Raw genomic sequence first — 22,840 nt, forward strand, 5'->3', positions numbered from 1 at the left:
AAAGTAATGTACACTCGAGCATTCTGGTGTTTTTATATTTATGTAATAATTTCTTAAAACCATTCAAGACAGATAACTATTTAATTTTTTGAAGAAAGTTGGAAAAGGCTCTCCTCCCAAGGACAGTGGCTGGGCAGGGACGGGGCACAGCCAGTTCCAAACGCTGGTAGAGGGTGCAGTGGCTTTTGGGCTCAGCACCTGGGACGACTGACCCAGGCTGGCTCCCCACGTGGCAGCATGTGACACAGGCAGCTCAGAGTCGAATACAGGCCCTTATGTGGGGGCCTCTGAACCAAGCCCCTCTCCCTTCCTAGGGGTGAGAACTGTACAGAGGGATGGAGCCATCTTCCTCCCGGAAGCCTTCATTCACCCTCAGTGCTGCTGTTGCAACGAGGCTGTTCTGGGCAGGACTCCTGTTTGGGTGTGCCTTTGGGTGGGGAAAAAGAACGCGGAGGAGGTTGATCACCTTCCCTTCTCAGCCAGCCTGACCTTTTAATACCTTTGTAAAAAGCATGTATGTATTTATAGTGTTTTAGATTTTTCTAACTTTTATCTTAAAAGCAGAGCACCTGTTTAAGCATTGTACCCCTATTGTTAAAGAACTGTGTCCTCTCTCCCCTGTAAGTGCCCTTCTAATAAACTTTTTCATTGAAAAGCTACTGGGCCAGAAGCTCGCTCTCATTCTCGCTGCCATGTCTGAGTGGAGAGAAGAGGTTAAAGGGCCCCAGGGGCTTCAGAGAAATGTGTCTCCAAGCCCAAGTGCACTTTGACCAAGGATGTGCCAGGTCCCATTCTGCCACAGCCCCGCTGCCCTCATTCACTCACCGAGGGCAACATGCAGTGCCAGCCAGTCCTGCAGGGATAGCGGGAGCCTCCGGGTCAGGCAAGTGAAGGTGTCAAGTCTCCCAGTTGGCACGTCTCCCAGCGCCGCACAAGTCCCAGCGACGCTGTCTCCGTGTTGTTACTTCGCGTTCATTTCCTTTGTATTTGAGAGCCTTTGGCAAGTGAGTGGATGCCACCGGATTAATCTTGCCACAGGCAATGGAGGTAGGTTTCAGGTTCCGAAAGAAGCAGGTTTCCACACTCTCCAGCTCACATGACTTAGCTCCTGTGAAAATCCATTTTAAATTCCAAACGCCCAAGGAGAAAGAGACTTCAAAATTGTTTTCCATGGCTGAATCTTACACTGACCCCAGCTGACGCGGATTAAGAAACAGGATGATTAAAATGAATAAACAATTCGGGGGAGGCGGAAGGGGGCTGGCGTAATTCTCTAGCTGGGCCACTTCTACAGCAGCCTTCCCTCCCAGGACCTCACCGGAGTCCACACATGCTGTACCAGGAGGGAGGCAGATTTCCCAGGAATGGCACCCACGTGCCTATAGGTTTGGCCTCCATGAACTACATCAAATCCCTACCTTCATTGTTATTTGGCCAGTTCTAGCCTCCCGCCCCTAAACGACTTTCCCCAAGGTTTTATCTAGTCAGTCTCTCGGCAAATGACTCTCACATCCCTACCTCTAAACCAACCTGTTCCTTGAGCGCCACAACTTTAAATTCCAGCTGCCTGTGAAACGCGATCCAAAACAACTCCCCCAAACTGAATCATCTCCCGTCTTGCCCAAGCAAGCTCCCTTTCCTGACTCTGTGTTTATCGGGAGCCCCCCACCGCCCCACCTTCTCCAAGTCCTGGGCAGCTTGATGCTTTCCTTTTCCTTGCTCCCCGCCACCTCCCACCTCTGCAGCTGCCCCTGGTGATCCAGCCTCCCTTTTGGAAAGGCCCTGAATGTCCGCTCTCCTCTTTTTCTCAGGCCTGCACCTCCCCCTTCCATGGGGGTGTCCCCAGACCAGTGTCTGTACTCTTGACATTCCTCCCTGAGAGAGCTCATCTAACCTGTGTGATTTCAAGCCACATAAATGCTAAGGACTCCCAAATCAGTATTTCTAGCCCAGACATCAATCCCCAGCTTCAGACTCATATCCAACAGCCTGCTGGCTACTGGTAAGTGGAGGTGCCACAAGTACCTCAAAACTCAGTTTAAAAACCGCAAGTCATCCTTGCCCTTACTGAACCATCGCCCTCTCCTGGCCTTCAGTCCCGCTTTGTATCAAAATCCTTTACTCGGCCCATGGCCACGAAGTCACAGTCATCCACCACGCCCTCACGCCCCACATCCGACCAGCCCTGTCCCTCTGTGCTCTTGGCCCTGTACTCCAAGCCCTCTGTCACCTGGACAACTGCATGGCTTCCTAACCACTCTTTGAGCCTCCAGCCTGCTTTCCCATAAATGTACCATCCACACTGCCCCCAGTGGCCTCCCTGACCTTAGACGGCGCCAGAGTCCACAGCACAAATTCTAAGGCCTTTAACATGGGCCACGTGACCCTCACCACCTGGCCCCTGTCCAGCTCTCACAGCTTGCTGCCTCGCCCCTGCAACCCCGTGTCGTGTTAAGTGCAGTTCCTCACGTATCACACACCAGTCTACACCCTGCTTCTCCCACCCTGCCTGACACCACCAATTCACCGGGCTAACCTTCCCTAATGCTCTGAGACTCACTTCAGAAAGGAAGCCTTTTGTGAATCTTCCCTGAGAGCAGGGTCTATATCTTATTCTTGTATCCTCAGCTTCTTTTGGCCACCACATATTTTTGCTGAATTCACTGAATGAATTGGTGCCTGTATCTAGTAGATTTTACCTTAGCAATGCCTTTTCCATCCATTTTCACTGTGCTGTCCTTTACAAGTCCTTATGTATGGTTGAAGGAACACCACCAAAATAAAGTTCCTGATTACCTTTTATCACAGCTATTCCAATATTCTCCTAACTTGTCACCCTCTAGTCCAGGGATGGCAAGTACAGGGCAAAATTACCAACTTTCACTAGTTCTCTATCCATGCAAAAACCACTCATCACAGTGCTGGGTCCATTCTCAGCTTCAGAATCCTTCTCAACACAGCTCTCCAGGCAGACTGGTGATCAACTGGTGTTGGCTAGTCCTGCTGCCAGACTTTCCTGGAATTAATTACAGTTACATGTCTTCTACTCGAAACCCGCTGGCTCCTTGATTACCTCCCGAGTAGGCACAAAGCGGAATTCCAAGGTTCTCAGCATCACTCCATCCTTATCTACCACCATTTCTCTAGCTGGACTACTGGGGTTTCCCCAACATAACCCCTTGCTTTCTTATCTCCATACCTTTGTTCATGCCATAGCTTCTTCCACTAAGAATTTTGCAGCCTTCACCCACGTATCTGCCCAAATTCTTATCCCCAAACGCTCAAGTCAAGCATCGCTTCCTCAAAGTCAATGGGTCTCAAAGTGTGGTCTCTGGTCAGCAACATCAGTATCACCTGGAAAGTTAGAAACCCACATTCCCCCAGACCTCCTGAATCAGAAATCCTGGGGTGGGGCCCTCCAGGTGATTCCGACATGGGCTCATGATTGAGAACCACTGCTCCAGGATGCACATCATGCTCTTCCCAACCCACTCGGCGCTCTCCTTCCACAGCAATTAAGGCCGGACACAGCACTCTTCACATCCTGCCCAGCATTCGACCTTTTGTAGCCTCACTTTGCTCGCCCCCTTCTGCCACCTGAGTTAGACAATGAGCTGCTAGGGAAGAGAACCCACGTCACGTCCTTACCCAAGTCTGCAGGTTCGGCCACGGCCAGCGCAGTCTGTCACCAAGAAGGGTCCCAGCCAGTGCTGGCTGCACTGAGTCCTTGCTTCAGCTCTCATCAGGATAAAGGAACAGGTTGCAGTTGCTCGTCCTTAACTTCAAGTTTGAGGCCTTCTAACACCATTAATGACTTCCTGAGATTTCCTGGAACAACAGGATTGATGCAGACCATGTCCTTGGGCTTCAAAGGAACAGACTCTTCTCTCCTAAATTATGCTGCTGTTTCCATAAAGTTCCTACCCCAGGCCTCACTCAGCCTACATTTTGTAGCATTAAAGCCACCTGGTCGATAAGAGAAAAGGGAGAGGCAGTGGTTGGTCACATGCTTCACAGGAGAGAACCCGGGAGGCTTTCTGTGACCCATTTATGCCTCACAGATTTATAGCTGTGAGGATCAAGTATTTGAGCCTATCAACATATACACAGATAAAAAAGGATTTTAGAGGAAAAAAAATGTTTTCTTCCCAAACCTGTGTTCTAAAGATGCAGTTAGTTATAACCATTAGGTCCAGGTTTTGAATCAATACTTTTCCAACAGGAAACAAAGTAGAACAGCAGCACATCATTTAGAGCTGGACCAGGGCTCAGTAGTGTTCAACAAAAGATCACGCTGTTGCTATTACCTCTTTTCAATTCTTCATTCTGCAAATCAAAGAAACACCTCAGAATCGAGAAAGATACTTCCTATACTAGAGGAACTGTAACACACACTTAACTCTGAATAAAGACACCTACATTAGGAGCAAGGCTGGTGATGTTAATTAACAGGCGCAGGTAATGCCCAAAATATAAAACTTAGAAAACGTCTAAGACCCCTTCTGCAAGAGCTTACATGCCAAAGGGGCAAGGATGGATCACTAAACTAAACCCCAAGTGGAATCTAAGTCAAAACTAGAACTTTGCCCTGCACTGTGAGCATGATGCTTTTAGGAACATACAAATTATGGGCAAGTTAATTGTTACGGTGTTGTTTTTAAATCTTGTACTAAGGGGGTACACTTGACCTGATTTTTCACACTTTCTCCTCCTACAGTCCTCTATGAGATGGGTATTTAATGATAGAATGCTGTAGCTGAACTGTCTTGGCTATTTTAAAGTTTTTTGGGTCGGGGGTGAAAGGCAGCTCTTAACTCATCCAGCATTCTCGGTCTCCATCAGTCAGAATGTTCAATGAATCAAACCGCTGACCACACTGGACACATGTTGGCTAAATTTAGCTTTGTATCAGCAAACACTCCAGCTCAGAATAGTTCAGGGAGCTCTCATCTTACCCTCAGACAGTGATTCTTCAAAGACTGTTTTTCCACGGCAGGCCAAGGCAGGGCAAGGGGCACTCCACGTGCTCTCTCGATGGCCACTGTCAAGAGACTGACCCAAGGTTAAGGGAATCTGACAGGCCACGGCAAAAATGTTTATCCTCACCTCTCCATGGTGGGAACACGAAGTTAGCAACAGATCACATTTCCTTTGTTATAAGTAGTTTGCAGTAATGGCTTGACACGCTCTATGGGCCTTGAACCACATCCCATATTACTCAGCCATCTAAGTCTAGCATCCCTGAATCTCCAGCTTCTCTGAATTAGATGTGGCCAAGTTCTATAAAAAGAGAGCAAGCAAACTGGTTCTGTCAATCTTCTCATATTCTGGCAGGATAACATATCTTAAAATTATAAAAATATCTATGTCTTCATCACTCTAAAATTATTACATAACATATGATTTTCTCAGGGAAATAAAAAGTTTATTCTTGTCTCTCCCTACCTCCCAACACTCATGGACCTTAAAACTTTAGGATCATGTTCATCAAAACTATTGAATGCAAGTCCAAACCAGCTTTAAGTGCCCACTATGTGCCAGACACCGTGTTACACAAATAGAAAAATGCTTAAGGAAAAAATAAAGCCGAGGTTCTTGTTTTAAATCCCAGATGGACAGTCCATAATAACTTATGGTGGCATGTACATAGGTCACTTTAGATAGAATGCAATTTTTATTACACTATTAGCTCATGATCACTCTTCTTAAAATGGGCCTTTAGTAGATACCACTGGACACTTTAATCTCACATCTCCCCTAGAAGGGGCCAATACCCCCAGATAGCTGAGATCTTGAAAACATGACTTGATATTATACATTTAAATGGTGGATTCTAAAAGAGTGAGTTTGACAAACTCTTAGATTATTTGCTGTTTATGTCTAATCCAATAAAGGAAGGCTTCCCCACCCCCCCAAAAAAAACCCAACAAAATCATAAAAATACACATAAGCAGACTTTATAAATAAATCACATTTTAATCACCTGGCTTTGTTTAATCCACAAAATCAAGTTCACAGCTTTTTCTAGTTTGTTTTCCCTAACCACGTGACCTAATGTATTTTCTGAAACCTTTCATGTTTTAAGAAAAATATCTTCCACCTTTCATCTTGCAACCCCAGGGCCAGCTTCCCTTATATTCCCAGTCAATGGCTGATGCAGTTACCTCAAAGAAACACTGATGGAATGATGGTAAACTACAGTCTCAAAGACCTTCAGAATAGTGAAAAGAAAAAAGAAAAGAAAGAAAAAGAAAAAAAGTATCAAGCAAGATAGCCTCCAATGTTCCCTGGAATGGCTCCAATCACTGAAACCTTCCCTCCTGCAGTCACCCTGGCCCGGAACCTGGAGCATTCCAGTCATTCTGCCATCTGTCAGGTTCTGCAGTGCTTAGAAGGTGTTGCACAAAGGTGTCTGAAACTTGTTTCTGCTGGTGACCTAAGAGGTTCCTACCCACACTAGGCCAGCAGCAGTTCTCAGGCCATGTGCCCTGAGCCAGTTTAGAGCCATGGCAGTGACTACCACAGTAAAGGCTCATGACATGCATTACAAAGTACCTACGAAAACAGAAATAAGGATTACATTTGCTCTATTTCCCACTCTTCCTCTGGAAACTTTCCCCTTGGTGATCAGTTCCCCTAGAGCTGACCCACCCAGCCCTGGAAGCAACACAAGGTACTCAGGGATTCACTGCCTAACATTTCATGTCCTTTCCCACCACGCCCACTCCTTAGTGTTACTATTTTGGCAGTGATCTCCGGCTTTCAGAAAGAGAAAAGGAAACTTGCCTTGTTTTGAGGGTATGAGTTGTGACAACACAGCTCTGCCATCTCAAGTAGCGAACTCTAAGAAAGAAAACTTTCTCCACGGTAACACTAATGCAAGTGTCTCAGGATATGATCATACCGTTTCAGTGGCCTATAGAGGGAATTCCTTAAGCTGCTCTCTCTTACACACGCACACCGACAGACCCACAACTTGGTAGAGGAGGGTTTATTTTATCCCTACCAGAGTGGGAAACCCTTGCATCATTTACTACAGTCTAAAAATTCACAATGTTTCTCAATACTTTCTAGCATGAGCTCAGATACTGTATTTCAAATGAAATGCCCAGATGCATTTTTTTTTTTTTTTTTTTTTAGCTAGAGACTAACCTGAGGGGCAGTGGCTTTGGCACATAGTCTATAGTACAGCACAGATTAAATCTTTCCTCCCATCAAAAGCATCAAACCTCAGAGCAGCAAGTTCCTTGACAGAAAGAATCCAGAGCCCAGGAAAGGTGGCACAAGCTCCCGATCTGCAGTGATCAAGTGTGAACGCGGGGAATGCTGCTTAGAAGACTGACTAGGAATGGCTTGGTGGTTCTTCGCCTTTAACTTGGTCACATCACACAGGCCTTTGAGCCTCATCCCACCCCTGTTCCTAGAGCAAAAAAGTGTATTTGAGAATTCCTCACTCCTTATTGTCATTCTCACTCCCCCACGATATTCTGAGGGAGGAGAGATTTCTGCTTTACCCCCTGCTAAAAACTAAAATTCACGGGAGCCTATAAACAAGTCAGGCGGCCAACATGATGATGGGGAGCTCAGCAAAAGATGACTGGGTTGAGTAGGGAAGTATCTCAGGTAGAGGGAGCTAGGGTCTTTGGTAGTCAAGCCCTAGCATGAATAATTTAGTGTTCTTCATCAGATGAAAGGCCTTCAATTTCATCTCTGTCTCCCCCAATTGCCATCCAGAAAGCTTTGGCCACCTGTGGAGAGAAGCAAGCAACACACTGTAGGCAACAACTGAATTTCAGCTCGTTTCATATGTTATACACAGAACTGATTAAGACTTAAAATTCTACACCCTGCCCTAAAGCGCTCTGGCAACATCTATCAAAACCCCCTGAACACCCTGACCCATGACTTCTACTCCTAGACTTTTTACTGAGGATATAATCAGAGCTGTTTACACAGGTGATGTATAAGGATACACACAGCTTCACTACAGAAGAAAAAAAAAGGCACATGACCTAAATGTCCAAAAGGGAAACTGGATAAATAAATTATGACACATTCATACAATGGAATACCATAAACCATATACATTTCCTGCCAAGAACGTGTTGTGTTGGTAATAACCAAACCAAACCAAACAAAATAACTAAGCGTTTTCCAGCCTAACAGCTAAGAAGGCAAACATCCTGAGTCTCAATGTTCCACGTCACTCAACATACACTGGAAAATCTTGGTTTGACTGCAGCAACTATACTACTACTGGGTAAATATTCAATTAGTTATAAGTTAATATCCAACAAAAAGTTCACAGTAAGATACTTCAGAAGTAAACAAGTGTGATATACCATTCTTATAGCACTGGACCTGCTGTAGGTACTCCATAAATACCTGACTGATTTTCTCACCTTTTCTGCATGCAACTTTCTTTGCTCGTGAGGAAGCGTCGCAGCCTTGTCTAGGGGGAAAATATATCTTAAGAAATTCATCTAATAGCACGGGACAATCTGGAATGCATGGATGTTCTAACACTAGAAGATGGGAAATGGGTTTCACAGACACATTTATGGTGTAGTCATTATAGCTGTTAGGAAGTTTAAGTCTTCCAAATTTTCCAGATGAGAATGATGTGAGTAAATTGGTAGGGATCTTACTGATTCCATGTTAATGAGACACACTGAAAGAAACAGAGACAGGCAAAAGAAGGGAAAGTAAGAGGAAAAAGAATGAAGAAAGAGGAAAATTTTCCCAAGGAAATTTTTACTAACAGAGGATGGCACAGTCCTCCAGTACCCAAGTTTCTCAGATGAGGCCAGAGCATGGAATGCAATCAGCAGTTACAAAGTAAAATCCTACTATACAAAATAGAAGAGCATCAATATGGGAATCTGTTAGACACAATGGATCCGATTACCTTTCATTTCTTTTAACTTTGAAAATAGTCTTTCAAAATTCTCCAAATCTCCTCCACCTGTAGTAAGACTGGCTAGTTCTTGAATATCCAGGTCTAACGTGGGATCTGAAATAAGGATTCGCCACACATTACTTATGTATGTGCTAAATACACAGAATCCAAAAGCAATCAATCTGGCTTTGATGAAAGTCACCACTGAGTGAGTGCCCACTGGGAACCAGCCGTACAGCTCATAGTGCTGCATGCTGGTAGTGGGCCCTCACAAATGAAGAGTAACTCATTTTATCCGTAAAACACTGTAACGAGGCAAGGGATTCTGTTTCCACTTTTCTAGAGAAAACTAGAGCTCAGAGATCAAGTGACCTTGCTCAAGGTCACAGCTAATAAGTGTGACCTTGGATTCAGACTTACATGTTTCCAATTCTAAAGGTCATGCCCTGCACTAAGGTCCACAGATTCAATAAATGCCTGAAATTTATACCATAGTTTACTGGTCAACAAATATTTTCACATCTGTTACTGACAACCATATAAGGTGGTTAGGACAGATACCACTGGCCACAATTTACACATGAAGCAAGCTGAGTTTAAAAATGAACTCATCTAAAATTACAGCCATTCAGAGGTAGAGCCAATTTAAATTCCTTTTTCTTACCACAAATCCTTTACTATTTCTACCTCGGCATGTGGCTTCTTTATCAAACTTAGTTTTTAATCAGAATTTTCACTCAGCCCCCATTCCAGGCCAGTCACCTCTAGGATGTCTTCCCTGACCGTCCCAGCTCACAGGTCTCCTTCCTTAGGATTTGTCCCACACTTAGTGTTTATAGAGCTGTCTTGGCACTGGCATACACTACTCTGTATGCTAGCATCTGTCTACTGTTACTATAACAAATACTACAGTAAGAGAGAGAGTTTGCTTTGTCCCCACCACTGAGTGCGTTAACTTATACGATTCCGTTTCATTTTTGCAACAGCGATGTGAGGAAAGATTTGTCACCCCTATTTTATAGAAGGGGAAACTAAGGCCCACGGATGCTAAATAACTTACTCAAGGTCATCTCACTACTAGTGGTAGAGCCATGATCTGAACCCAGTTGTCCAGGATTCCAAGCCCATGACTTTACCCATTACATTACATTACAAGGCCTGTCTCTGCATTTTTAGACTATAAGCTCCTTGAAGACAAGGATGATAATTCTTTACATATACTACAATGTCATACAGATAATTTGATGTTAAAGATGCATTTGGTTAATAAATTTGCTTTAGTTCAATGGGCATGCCATGGTGGCAGATGGTATATAGGGCTAGAGATAAAATATTTGTGATTAATCTGTATACATGATACCTGAACTGTGGATGTGGACAGAATCACTTCATGCTTAAATACAGGTTTGGAAGAGGAGTTTAGATGGAACATTGAGGAATGGCGATATTTAAAGGCTGGGTAAAGGAGTGTAATCTTCCAAAGCAAGAGAAGGAATCATCAGAGAGGTAGGAAGAACATCAGGAGATGTGTTGGGTGAGTCAAGAGAAGATAATGTTTCAGAAAGGGACTGATTCGTAATACTGAATGCCGCCAAGAGGTCAAGATGGGGACTGGAGGACATCTATTAGATTGAGTGGCATGGAAGTCGTTGGTGAGCTGTTTTCATGGAAAATGGGAGCAAGAGCTAGATGGCAATGAACTGAGGAATGGAAATAAGTAAAGAGAGGAGGGAGATGTGGGGTTGAGGAAGTGTTTTACTTTGTTTGGTTTTGTCTTTTTAAAGAATTTTGAAATAATTGTAGTCTTACAAAAAAAGTTGCAAAAATAGTACAGAGCCTTCCAATATGCCCTTCCCCCACCCTCCCTCAGTGTTAACATCTTATATAACCATGGTACAATTATAAACATCGCAAAGTTAATAATGGAACAGTGCTACTGACTAAACTACAGACTTCATTCAACCTTCATCAGTTTTTCCACTAATATCCTTTTTTCTGTTCCAGGATCCAATTCAGGATTCTACACAGAATTTAGTGGTCAAATCTCCTTAGTCTTCTCCAATTTGTGACAGTTCCTAAGTCCTGCCTTGTCTTTCATGATTTTGACACTTCTGAAGAGTACTGGCCAGTTAGTTTGTACAATACCCCTCAATTTGGGTTTGTCTGATGTTTTCTTATTATTAGATTGAGGTTATGGACCTTTGGCAGGAACACCACAGAAGTGAGTGCCCTTTCAGTGCATCATTTTGGAGGGAGATGATGTCAATATGTCCTGTTACTGGTGATGTAACCTTCATCACTTAAAGTGGTATCTGCCAGGTTTTTCCAGTACAAAGTTACTATTTTCCCCTTTGTAATAAATAACTTGGGAAAGATACTTTTTGACTATGGAAATGTCGTGTTTCTTCTTAAACTTTCATCTACTAATTTCACCATTCATCAGTGGATCTTGCCTGCGACAACTATTACTGTGGTGTGTGGCTAAGGGTAATTTTCTATTTCCCTCATAATGTCTACATGTATTAATTGGAATTCTTCTGTAAGGAGGAGCAGCCTTTTCTTTTCCAGTTATGCATTTATTCAATTATTTACTTAAATTAGTATGGATACGTATTTTATTCTACGGGTTACAGCCCAATACTATGTTAATTTACTTTGCTGGTCAAATTGTTCCAGCTTTAGCCATTGGAAGCTCTTGCAGGTTGGTTCCTGTGCCCTTTCAACATGCCCCCATTCTTTTCTTGAGCACTTCTTTACTTTCTGGCACCATGATGCTCCACGTTCATCCTGCATTTTTCCTGCCCCAGCCCTGAATCAACCACTTCTCCAAGTAGCCCTGGTACCTTTTCTTGGAGAATAGTATTTAGAAACCAAGATCTAAGTACTAAATATGTCCACTGCTATTATTGTTGCTTCTAGGTCCTCCCAGTGGACAGAGCTAGGAAATATATATATGTATTTACACATGCATACACATATCTATATTTATTTCTCTACTGCTCTAACTATATTTTAAAACCCAAGAGTTCATGCTGATACCTTCAATTCTAGTTCAGTACCAAAGGGTTCATCCCAGCCTTCCCCTTTCCTTATTTGTAACTTCTTTCTCTGACAGTGAGAAACCTAGCTCTCATTATCTATGCTATATTTTCTTATTCTTTCAACTGTAATATATATAAAATATATTACATATAAATATTCAGAATTTCGAACCCATACCCCTGTAAGAATCAAATTTATTCAACAGAGTGCAGGATTTCTGTTCATTTCTTTTTGGTTTTGGCCTCATGGTATCCAGTCAGAATACCATTTTCCCAAATTCTTTCAGTTAGTTATTTTCCCCACCTCCTTCAGCGTGGTCAATGGTTTGTTTTCATGGCAGAGATTTTAGCAGGTTTAGAAGCTAATATGAAGGGTTCAACTGAGAGGATGAGGTTGAATAAACTAGAGAAAAATTATATACCAATTTTTCCTTCTTAATATGTTTCTATAACCAATCATTTAAGTTTTCTACATGGATTATCTTACAAACAGAAAAAAAATAGTTTTTAAAACTTATTACTGCACATGGGCCCTCTGTGGCATAAAAAGAAGTAGTGACTTCAGTAGCTCCCTGACAAAAGAACGTTTATAGTTATTGTTAACTAAGCTCCTTGGCTTTCTGGATTTTGGGCAGCAAACTGGATTCCAGTTTCAGCTCTAGGACCTTCTTGTTAGGTGCCCTTGGACAAGTTATTAAACTGCTCTGGGCCTCATCTTCATCTCTGTAAAATAACTTCTCTGCCAAACTGCATTACCAAATGAGAATGTGGACATAAAAGAATTTTAAAAAGATATGGGAGGGCTTATAAAGCTGTATTATTCTTGTTACCATCAATTCTGACTACTGTGAAATACTATGAAAAAACTGTGTAATATGGAGATATAAAGCTGTTTCACCACCTGGTTCTGTCTGTTCTAGCTAAGATGATCGTAATCACGATCCTGCTGACAGAATCAGCAGGACAATGGTGCCCACAATTTGTAATGTATTTACTCTCCCTCCTTTTTCTGACAGCCGTCCACAAGGCTAACATTCATTTGGGGTGCACTATCAACTTCCTTCCCTCGTCCTCATTTAAAGTCAATTTCCCCTTGGATGATTTATACCCCGATACATGGGTTACTGCAAGTTCCACAGAGCTGTCACTTAGCAGCCAGAGAGGTGCTTACCCACGATGCTATCGACCTGAGTGTCTGTTGTATTAGATGCACCACCTCGATTATCCAAGAGGGGTTCAGTCCTCTCTGCTGCTGGCAACTGGGGCTGCTGGTGAGGAAAATACACACAAGTAACAATTTAACAGGAGGTTGCTTCCGAACTAAATCCAAAAAGGCTCGCACTTCCACCCACTGGTTAGCTTTGGAGAAGCAGTAATAGGAGCAAGACACAAAGAGAGATGGAAGAAGGATCACGGTCACATTAAACAAAAGGGTAAAAATTCACTAATTCAGCAGTGTTTCTCCTCAAGGAAAAATTAAAAAGTATTATGATTTTGCTATTGACTATTAAAACATACTGTTTGCTTTAAGATCATGTTTTATTCAAAATCTGAAAATGTATAAGATCCTATCACAAACAGCTCAGACTGAGGAAGAAGGTCCCAGAAAGACAATGTGGCACTACGTAATGTGTTCGTGGTTCCAACCTGCCAACCAAGGCAGACCTGGACCAAAGTCCTTGAGGACAGAGGGTTGAAATCAGCCTATTTAAGCTCATCAAGGGCAAGGACCTTGCCTCAGATTGTACAGGACACAGGAAGTACTTAAAAAGAACCATTAATTTTATTTTATATTTAAAGATTTTGGGGCAACTTTATGCCTTAAGGAAATCCTAGCACATTTTTAAAAGCACTCTAGCAAAAACACATGGAACAGCCCAAATTGCAAACATCTTGAAAGGGCTTACTGCTTTAATGCTGAACTAGCCTGCCCTTAACAGCTAGCAGGCATAAAGAGGGCTGTTTTAGGTTCTCCTTTTATCTATTGCTAATATTCTCTGCCACTTCTTAAATGGAAAGGAGAAAATGATGAATGGTGTGAAGATTCATAATGACGAGTAGAAATTAAAGCCAAAGAAGAGAAAACATCCAGGAAAAATCTCTACCTCTGAGTGGCAGGTCTCTGCTGATCCAGTGCTATGGTTTGCTCCAGCCAATGAGCTGAGAAGGTTAAAGCCTTGGTTCCTATCTGAAAAGAAAAAATACAATCACTGAAATTTTCAATTTACATTTAAAACTGTTAAAATGACTGTGATGATGAAATAATAGCTATTTCCTCATTATAAAAGTTCTAACTATAAAAAACAGTTACTATCAATTACAAAACTCTAAATTCCAGATAACTTTAAATCACATAGTATTAGTCCAGGTCAAATATATGGCAGGGCCATTACAACAAACAAAAGGCCATTCAGTAGTTCTGTTTGCAAAGATGAACAGAACTGATGTTTTAATAGTTACTATGAACTAATACTTCAGTGTTTTAAACAATTAAAAAACATTAAGAAGAATCAATACCAAGGCATTATTATCAGGTGAAATGAACATTCACGCTTTCTTGAAATAAAGCTCTGTTTATGCAGTTAAGGTTGCCAATACTTCCGATATTTATGTTTATAATGGAGGACAAATCTAGAGCAAAATATCAGAACCCAGTCCTGATCTGACAGCGTTCCCCAGAATCACCTGGACGCTTATTAAAATTACCCAGTATTCAAAGACCCAACTTCAGACTGAGGCGGCATCTATGGAACAGAGGCCAAGGAATTTGAACTTTTAGCAAGTACTCCAGGAGAGTCCTCAGGATCAGGAAAATTGGAAAAAAAACAAAAACCAAACAACAAAAAAAACACTGCCTGAGAGTAGAATGTGAAACCCACAATTCAAGAGTCCAGTGGTACAGAAGTCAAAGAACTGCTCTCTCAGGAAGACAACTTCTTCCCACCTTGCCTCTCCTCTCCCTATAGCTTCCCTGGACCCATTCTCATCTGTCTTCAAAACAACCTACAGACCTCCTAGGTCCTCTCCCTTGCCAGGTGAAACCTGTTGTCAGATAGTCACACAAAGTATCACAGAAAGATAACCAATTGCAGAAGATAACCTCTTCTTCCCTTTCACTTGGGGAGATTTGCCTTTTAAACTGGGAGGAAGCCCGACTGTGGCATGTGGGGTCTGGGCCTGCAGCTTTTCCCAGGCTGACCTCTCACCAGGTGGGCAGTCGCCTACCTACTGCACGTGGCTATCTACCAGAGTCAGCACCTGTGCTCTAAGGCTACAAAGGCACTGGGCGGTACCAAGAGCCTGCTGCTGCCCTGCTGCTTTTCCTGCTCCACAACCAAAGGTGCACATGTACTCCTGGAGCCCCCTCTCACTCCTTCAGCCAACCTGTCCAGTCTGTGAGGAACTCTCCAGCCCCAATGCCTGGATGCACCCCATCCAAGAACCAGGGGCTGTTTTATCAGGTAGGCCATGGAGGCTCAGAAGCTGAGAGAAGCAGATCCATGTGATGTCCCACACTGATGGTTTCACAGAGCCTGGGGTGTTTATTCAAACATCAACATAATTCTTTCTTGTGGCCAATGTGCTATAGACTCTAAAGCAGTCGTATGCAGTTATACAATACTCAGGGATTTTACATGTCATGAGGATACATGAGAGCTCTTATAAAATACTTTAGGCTCTTTGTACAAAAGGCATTATTTGAGTAAGAGAGTACTGATGCAAGAGAGCCCTCACTTCTATTACTGGAAATAACTTGGACTGTGGGTAATTTTCAAATCAGTTCACAAATCTCTCTCCATATTCCAATTCCACAGCTTATGTTTTTCCTTTGTTGGGCATTACCTAAACTTGGCAGGCCAAACTGCAATCCCTGAAGAATAATACAATACAATGTCAGTTTAGACACGTTATTAGACCAAAATGGTCTATTTAAAATGCCTCATTATTTTCAGTGGCTGCCTCCAAGAAGGGGATCTGGGAGGGACAGGAGTGAGAGGGAGCTGAACTAGTAAACGTATACCATAAACCTTTGTGTACCTTTTGATTTTTGTTCCATAATCATGTGTTTGCTCCATATTCATGTGTTTGCCTATTTAAAGAGATTTTTAAACGTTTAATGATTAAATGCTATGTGTATTTTACAATAAAAAAAAACCTGAATGTCTCAATTCTAATAATGAATAAAATTATGGAAAAGTCCAAATAGTGGGAAGAAGACTGGGCTAGTGGTCAGAAAACCTGGATTCCACTCCTGGCTCTGCCCACCTTTATGACCTTGGATAAGTCAATCAATCTTTCTGTGCCTCAATCCTCTGATCTGTAAAAAGAGGAGGGTTGCTAGACATGGTTGTTAAGGTCCTTTCTGCTTTAGATATTTGTGATTTTATAAAGTAAAATGGCATTCTTTAGCTTGATAGTTAGCTCTGAATTAGGTATTTTAAATTACTTAATAGAAAAAAAAGAACCTTAAATGCCAGAATCCTTTTAAGGTCCACAGATGACTATGAGTTTATAATCAGGTTTCAGGCTAATGAAAGCTGGAAGAACTTTTGCTCAGTATTTTCTTATAAACAATGGAGAATTTAGTCAACTAATGTGAGTTCACTCTGTTCCACTGCTTATATATATATTCTTTTCTCTGTTCTACTGCTTATATATATATATATTTTAAACATCTTTATTGGAGTATAGTTGCTTTACAATGGTGTGTTAGTTTCTGCTTTATAACAAAGTGAATCAGTTATACATATACATATATCCCCATATCTCCTCCCTCTTGCATCTCCCTCCCAACCCCACCCCTCTAGGTGGTCACAAAGCACCGAGCTGATCTCCCTGTGCTATGCGGCTGCTTCCCACTAGCTATCTATTTTACATTTGGTAGTGTATATATGTCCACGCCACTCTCTCACTTCGTCCCAGCTTACCCTTCCCCCTCCCCACGTCCTCAAGTCCATTCTCTACATCTGCATCTTTATTCCTATCTTGCCCCTAGGTTCTTCATAACCTTTTTTTTTTTAGATTCCTTATAAATGTGTTAGCGTACGGTATTTATTTTTCTCTTTCTAACTTACTTCACTCTGTATGACAGACTCTACGTCCATTCACCTCACTACAAATAACTCAGTTTCGTTTCTTTTTATCGCTGAGTAATATTCCATTGTATATATGTGCCACATCTTCTTTATCCATTCATCTGTCGATGGACACTTAGGTCGCTTCCATGTCCTGGCTATTGTAAATAGAGCTGCAATGAACACTGTGGTACATGACTCTTTTTGACCACTGCTTATATTTTAGGGAAGTTAGAGACACAGAAATTTTCACAATTAGAAAAGCAATTCATTTTTGTTTATCCAAAGCAGATTGCTCACACATTAATGTTGTTAAGAAAAACCTGGATGTTTTATACACCTACGGTTTTAAAGAAACTCTCCATTCTCCCTAGTTCAATGTTTAGCAAAATTCTGCCCATGTGCACCCACTGTAACACTATTGTTCTCACAGAAAAGGATTACCGGAATCTTTTCTTGTTTGCCAGATTTTCCTCCCCAGGATTCAGGGCATGGAAATGTCATCCCCATTAAGGAGGGTTTATTCCTTTAGCAGGTAGTTGTTGAAATTGGCTGTAGCATCTCTGGTTTTACTGATACCTCAAAATACTACACTAGGAAGGAATAAATTAATCTACCTACTCAGCTGATTCTTCTGGAACTTCAGAGCCACAGAAAGGAGAAGTTGTTAAGTGATGTAAAATGAGTTATTCTAGAAGGAATAGTAAGTATACTAAACTCTGGTCCTAAAAACACTAATTCAGTACCGGTCATTTGCATAAAATTCTTCCAGGAAGTGTCAGAAACAAAACCATAGCCTCTAGAATAAAGGTTAGCAATGGGAAATTCTCAAGCCTTGTGAGGAGCTTTTATTTTATTTTTCAATAGGAAGTTTCAAGAAAACTTGAAATATATGAAATATTTGGTTATCTCTTTACAAATCTAAAGGCACACTTATTTATCTTCTGCTGCAGAGGATTTATTATATTTTTTACAGAGTAAAGTATAACTCGATTAGGTGACTCGTTCAAAGTTACATAGCTAGAACCTGAACGTGAAATCCAGAACTCTCTGATTCTAATTAATTTCCATTAAGCTCACAGGTATCATATAAAGAGCAAAGAGACATTCAATGCTTGATATACAAATACTGACTACGACAACACAAACTTGGATTAAGTGCAAAAAGATATCTTTTTATTCATATAGTTCTCTTTTGTCAGTAATCCTTCATTACTTGCCTGGTTTAGACTGATTTCAACTGAACTAAGATGAACAGCTGAGGACTGAATAATTAATCATATGCCACTTCAATGCCTCTCATGAATTTATCCCAGCCCAGCCCCGCAACTCCTGGAGGCACTGGTCACATAAAACTAGTGGCAGACAGGTGGTTAGGCCCCAGTGTCCCTTCACTGTCCCTCAAGTGTATGTAGACAAGGGTTTCTCAAATTCAGCACTACAGACATTTGAGTGTGTATGGGGATGAGAGGCAAGGGGGCGTCCTGTACATCCCCGCCTATACTACCAAATGCCTATAGCACTGCCAATGTCCGCTGGGGAGAGGGGGGCAAAACTGCCTCCAATTGAGAACCACTGATATAGATCTAATTAGGACAGGAAATTTTGGGCTATAACGCTCAGGTTTTAAGTCATTTCTTGGAAGGATTTTTCAATGGAAAAATAATAAAAGCATTTAAGATTCTACCTTTACCTCCTGTCAGCATTACAAATATCCTCCCCTTACGCTGGGAAACTTCTCTAGATGATTTCAGCTCCCTCAGTGCCGTTTGCCTTGTTGTCCTTACTGTGCTAGTATAAATACTTATCTTGAGTCTATCTGCCATCCTAAACTATATTATAAACTCCTTGCAGACAGAGACAGGAGCTAAGGGTTCTTCCGAAACCTTCCTCAGCTCCCAGCACAGTGCTAAGTGTACAGGGGGGATGCTGAGATATCTGCTGACAGCCCGACATGACTGTCAGACAGAGACTGCAAGCATTAGAGAAGGTTGGAAAATAAGCATATATTTTATCTCACATTCCACTTCTGTTTGACAAATGGAAATAAAATGTTTTTAAAATCACAAAAGAATTAGAACCAATCTATTCTCTTTTACTAAACTACTGCTTGAAAAAGGTAAAACTTTAAAGTATATTATTAAAAACAGTGCTTCTTTAGGAAAATAGGATTAAGCACTAAATCTGGCTCCATCATTAGCTTTGGATTCAGAAAAGTGAACCTCTGCTCTCCCCTCTGACACCTGGGACACGTGCTCACAAGTCAAGAACTGTCTCTGCCAATACTTGAACATATAATGAACTTTCTGGTGACCAGAAAGTAACCAGACTATGTTTTTTTGCCCTTTTTCCTGATTGTAAATGATATGTTCATTGTATAAAATTTGGAAAATAGAGAAAAGTATAAAGAAGAAAACGAAATCACCAAAGATGTCAATTAATACTTTGGTAAATGTCCTCCTATTCTTTTTTTCTGTGCATGCATACACACAAATTCTTAACAAACTGAATTAAACATCAGAATGAGTACTGTTTTTTACCGAAGTTGTAAAGGAAAGCTTTACATTAATTCCAATAATGGTTCCACTGTAAGTCCTATCTCCAGAGCCTGAAGCACCCTCTTGAAAATCCTCAAAGGAATGTTTACAATCAAGTCAAAAACCATTCAGAACCAAGTGTGGGGAATAATGACAGTGAACGAAACAAAACTTTACCATGAAGAAAAAGATGACTTTTCTTATGTGGTTCATAACCAGCTCTAAAAATAATTCCAAAGAATGACTACCTAAAATGTTTTGCAAGGTGGCCACAGAAGGAGGCCTGCAGTGCCTTCGTGGTGACTAATTTGAAGTGATTCCCCACCATTTGTTTGCCTATGGACAATTTTGTGGGTGATTTTTTAAAAAACAAAGTCTCATTATTTTACCCATACATTTATTGCCTTCCATCTTCTCTAATTTTTCACAATTCCTCCTTCCCTTTCTGCTCTTACAACATACACTTCTCCAAATTATGCACTCTACCTAAAAATGAATATGTATCTTACTTATTTTATTTTTGACCACAACATTCACAGTAAGACAACTGACAGAGATTATTCAAATCATTTTTTCAGTTCCACAATATTAAGTGCTGGGATAAAAAATGGGAACAACTCACTCTGTCTCAAGGAACTCAGTTCTGTAGAATGTAATGTTGATATAATTCTACTCTATCCTAGAGGTAAGGCAACTAGAGTCCAGAGACGTGATGCCATTTTCCCAAAATCACCCAGGCAGGAGACTTCCTTGGTGGCACAGTGGTTAAGAATCCGCCTGCCAATGCATGGGACATGGGTTCGAGCCCTGGTCCGGGAAGATCCCACATGTCGCGGAGCAACTAAGCCCGTGCACCACAACTACAGCCCGCATGCTGCATCTACTGAAGCCCACGCACCTAGAGACCTGTGCTCCGTGACAACAGAAGCCACGGTAATGAGAAGCCCGCATACCTCAATGAAGAGTAGCCCCTGTTAGCCACAACTAGAGAAAGCCTGTGTGCAGCAACGAAGACCCAATGCAGCCAATAAATAAATTTATTAAAAAAAAAAAAAAATCACCCAGGCAGAGACAGACCCCACTAGAACCTTCCTCATTAATCATTCTTCCGTTCACTAATTTGATGTTGTTTTATTTTCTGTGACATTAAATTCAAGTTTTTATTTAACCATCGCTTTTGTTTTTTTACTCTCTCTTAAAAAAAAATTATATTAAAGGTAGTAGCCATCTACGTTCTCAGGCGAGTAGCCCAGGTATCAGGTAGCCAGACAGACCTTGTGTTTTGGTACTCAATTCTTGACAATGCTCTGTACATCAGTTGCAAAGGATTCCCTAAAATGAAATCTGGGATTTCTGCCATGGTTCTTTGTTACCAAGTACATACTGAGGAACATACGTTAACAGATGATCAATTCTTTTCATTTATAATGGGAAGGCATAGAAAACTACCATAAGAAAGAATTGTTTCTACTATTAATTCCACTTAATCCTTACCCACCTGCATCACTGGATATTAAATATTATAATAGATAAACTGAAAGTAAATTGTCAGAACTTTTGAAATCCAATCTCCACAATTACTGCTTGCCACTTGGGGATCAACGTCACAACCCTGCAATATTTGATTAGTCTAATCACTCCTTCACTGATTAGAAATACTGAAAGACCACAGAATTTCCCTTCCTGGCCCTTCTCTCAGTGGTGGTATTTGTAAAAAATAAAACCAAAACCAACCAAACAAAAACCCACTGAACACCCAAGAGCCAACTAACCCCCCATGGTACTCACCAGTGCTCAGGTGACAAAGCCTGGGGTAGGGGGTGGCAGCTTGGGGGTAATGTTAAACTGACACTCTAAACAAGGAAACAAGGACACTGTGCATAATGCTACCTTCCTATGTGAAACAATGAGTGACAACTTCATCTCAAACAAAACAAAACATGTCATCAGACTTCTACTCATCAACTTCTTTTCCTTGATCTTAAAACCAAATCTGAGAGCCACGGAGGAGAGCGCAGCAGCAGGGGTGTGGAGTGCAAAGCAGAGAGATTCCCGCACAGAGGATCGGTGCCGACCAGCACTCACCAGCCCAAGAGGCTTGTCTGCTCACCCGCTGGAGCAGGCGGGGTCTGGGAGCTGAGGCTCCGGCTTCGGAGCTTAGATCCCAGGGAGAGGACTGGGGTTGGAGGCGTGAACACAGCCTGAAGGGGTTAGTGCACCACGGCTAGCCAGGAGGGGGTCCGGGAAAAGTCTAGAGCTGCCGAAGAGACAAGAGACTTTTTCTTGCCTCTTAGTTTCCTCGAGGTGCTCGAGGAGAGGGGATTAAGAGCGCTGCTTAAAGGAGATAACAGAGACGGGCGCGAGCCGCGGCTATCAGCGCGGACCCCAGAGACGGGCATGGGACGCTAAGGTTGCTGCTGCTGCCACCAAGAAGCCTGTGTGCAAGCACAGGTCACTAGCCACACCTCCCCTCCTGGGAGCCTGTGCAGCCTGCCACTGCCAGGGTCCCGTGATCCAGGGACAACTCCCCTGGGAGAACACACGGTGTGCCTCTGGCTGGCGCAACATCATGCCAGCCTCTGCCGCCGCAGGCACACCTCGCACTCCGTACCCCTTCCTCCCCCGGCCTGAGTGAGCCAGAGGCCCCAAATCAGGGGCTCCTTTAACCCCGTCCTGTATGAGTGAAGAACAGATGCCCTCAGGCGAGCTACACGCAGAGGCGGGGCCAACCCAAAGCTGAACCCCAGGAGCTGTGCGAACAAAGACAAAGGGAAATTTCTCCCAGTAGCCTCAGAAGCAGCGGGTTAAAGCTCCACAATCAACTTGGTACCCTGCATCTGTGGAATACCTGAATAGACAACGAATCATCCCAAATTGAGGAGGTGGACTTTGGGAGCAAGACAGATTATTTTTTCCTCTTTGTGTATGTATGTGCTTCTGTGTGAGATTTTGTCTGTATAGCTTTGCTTTCACCATCTGTCCTAGGGTTCTGTCTGTCCATTTTTTGTTTTTGTTTTTACTTTAAAAACTTTGTTTCTTAATATTTATTTTTTATTTTAATACCTTTATTTTATTTTATCTTACTTTATTTTATTTTATCCTCTTTCTTTCTATTTTTTCTCCCTTTTATTCTGAGCCGTGTGGAGGACAGGCTCTTGGTGCTCCAGCCAGGTGTGAGGGCTGTGCCACTGAGGTGGGAGAGCCAAGTTCAGGACACTGGTCCACAAGAGACCTCCCAGCTCCACATAATATCAAACGGCAAAAATCTCCCAGAGATCTCCATCTCAA

The 22,840-nt window shown here is 42.2% G+C and overlaps 1 protein-coding gene across 6 annotated transcripts in view; it reads right to left on the reverse strand.

Annotated features, from left to right (window-relative positions):
- Positions 1–67: 67 nt before the first annotated feature.
- AAGAB (alpha and gamma adaptin binding protein) overlaps positions 68–22,840 on the reverse strand; it is a 176,614-nt gene continuing 153,841 nt past the window's right edge. For 4 of the 6 annotated variants that reach the window (XM_029237004.1, XM_029236998.1, XM_029237002.1 and 1 more), the window contains 9 exons: positions 14,046–14,128; positions 13,112–13,208; positions 8,909–9,013; positions 8,403–8,452; positions 4,956–7,748; positions 4,155–4,326; positions 3,649–3,828; positions 826–1,108; positions 68–427 (listed from right to left, as the gene is read on the reverse strand). In XM_029237004.1, coding sequence (XP_029092837.1) covers positions 7,671–7,748; positions 8,403–8,452; positions 8,909–9,013; positions 13,112–13,208; positions 14,046–14,128 — 413 coding nt within the window. In that variant the 3' untranslated portion in view covers positions 68–427; positions 826–1,108; positions 3,649–3,828; positions 4,155–4,326; positions 4,956–7,670. The remainder of the gene's footprint in view (positions 428–825; positions 1,109–3,648; positions 3,829–4,154; positions 4,327–4,955; positions 7,749–8,402; positions 8,453–8,908; positions 9,014–13,111; positions 13,209–14,045; positions 14,129–22,840) is intronic. The other 2 variants (XM_029236999.1, XM_029237000.1) reach the window with 2 other exon arrangements.

Source organism: Monodon monoceros, unplaced genomic scaffold, assembly GCF_005190385.1.
Source record: "Monodon monoceros isolate NGI ecotype Baffin Bay Population unplaced genomic scaffold, NGI_Narwhal_1 Super_Scaffold_21, whole genome shotgun sequence".
In the NCBI taxonomy this organism is placed as follows: domain Eukaryota; kingdom Metazoa; phylum Chordata; class Mammalia; order Artiodactyla; family Monodontidae; genus Monodon; species Monodon monoceros.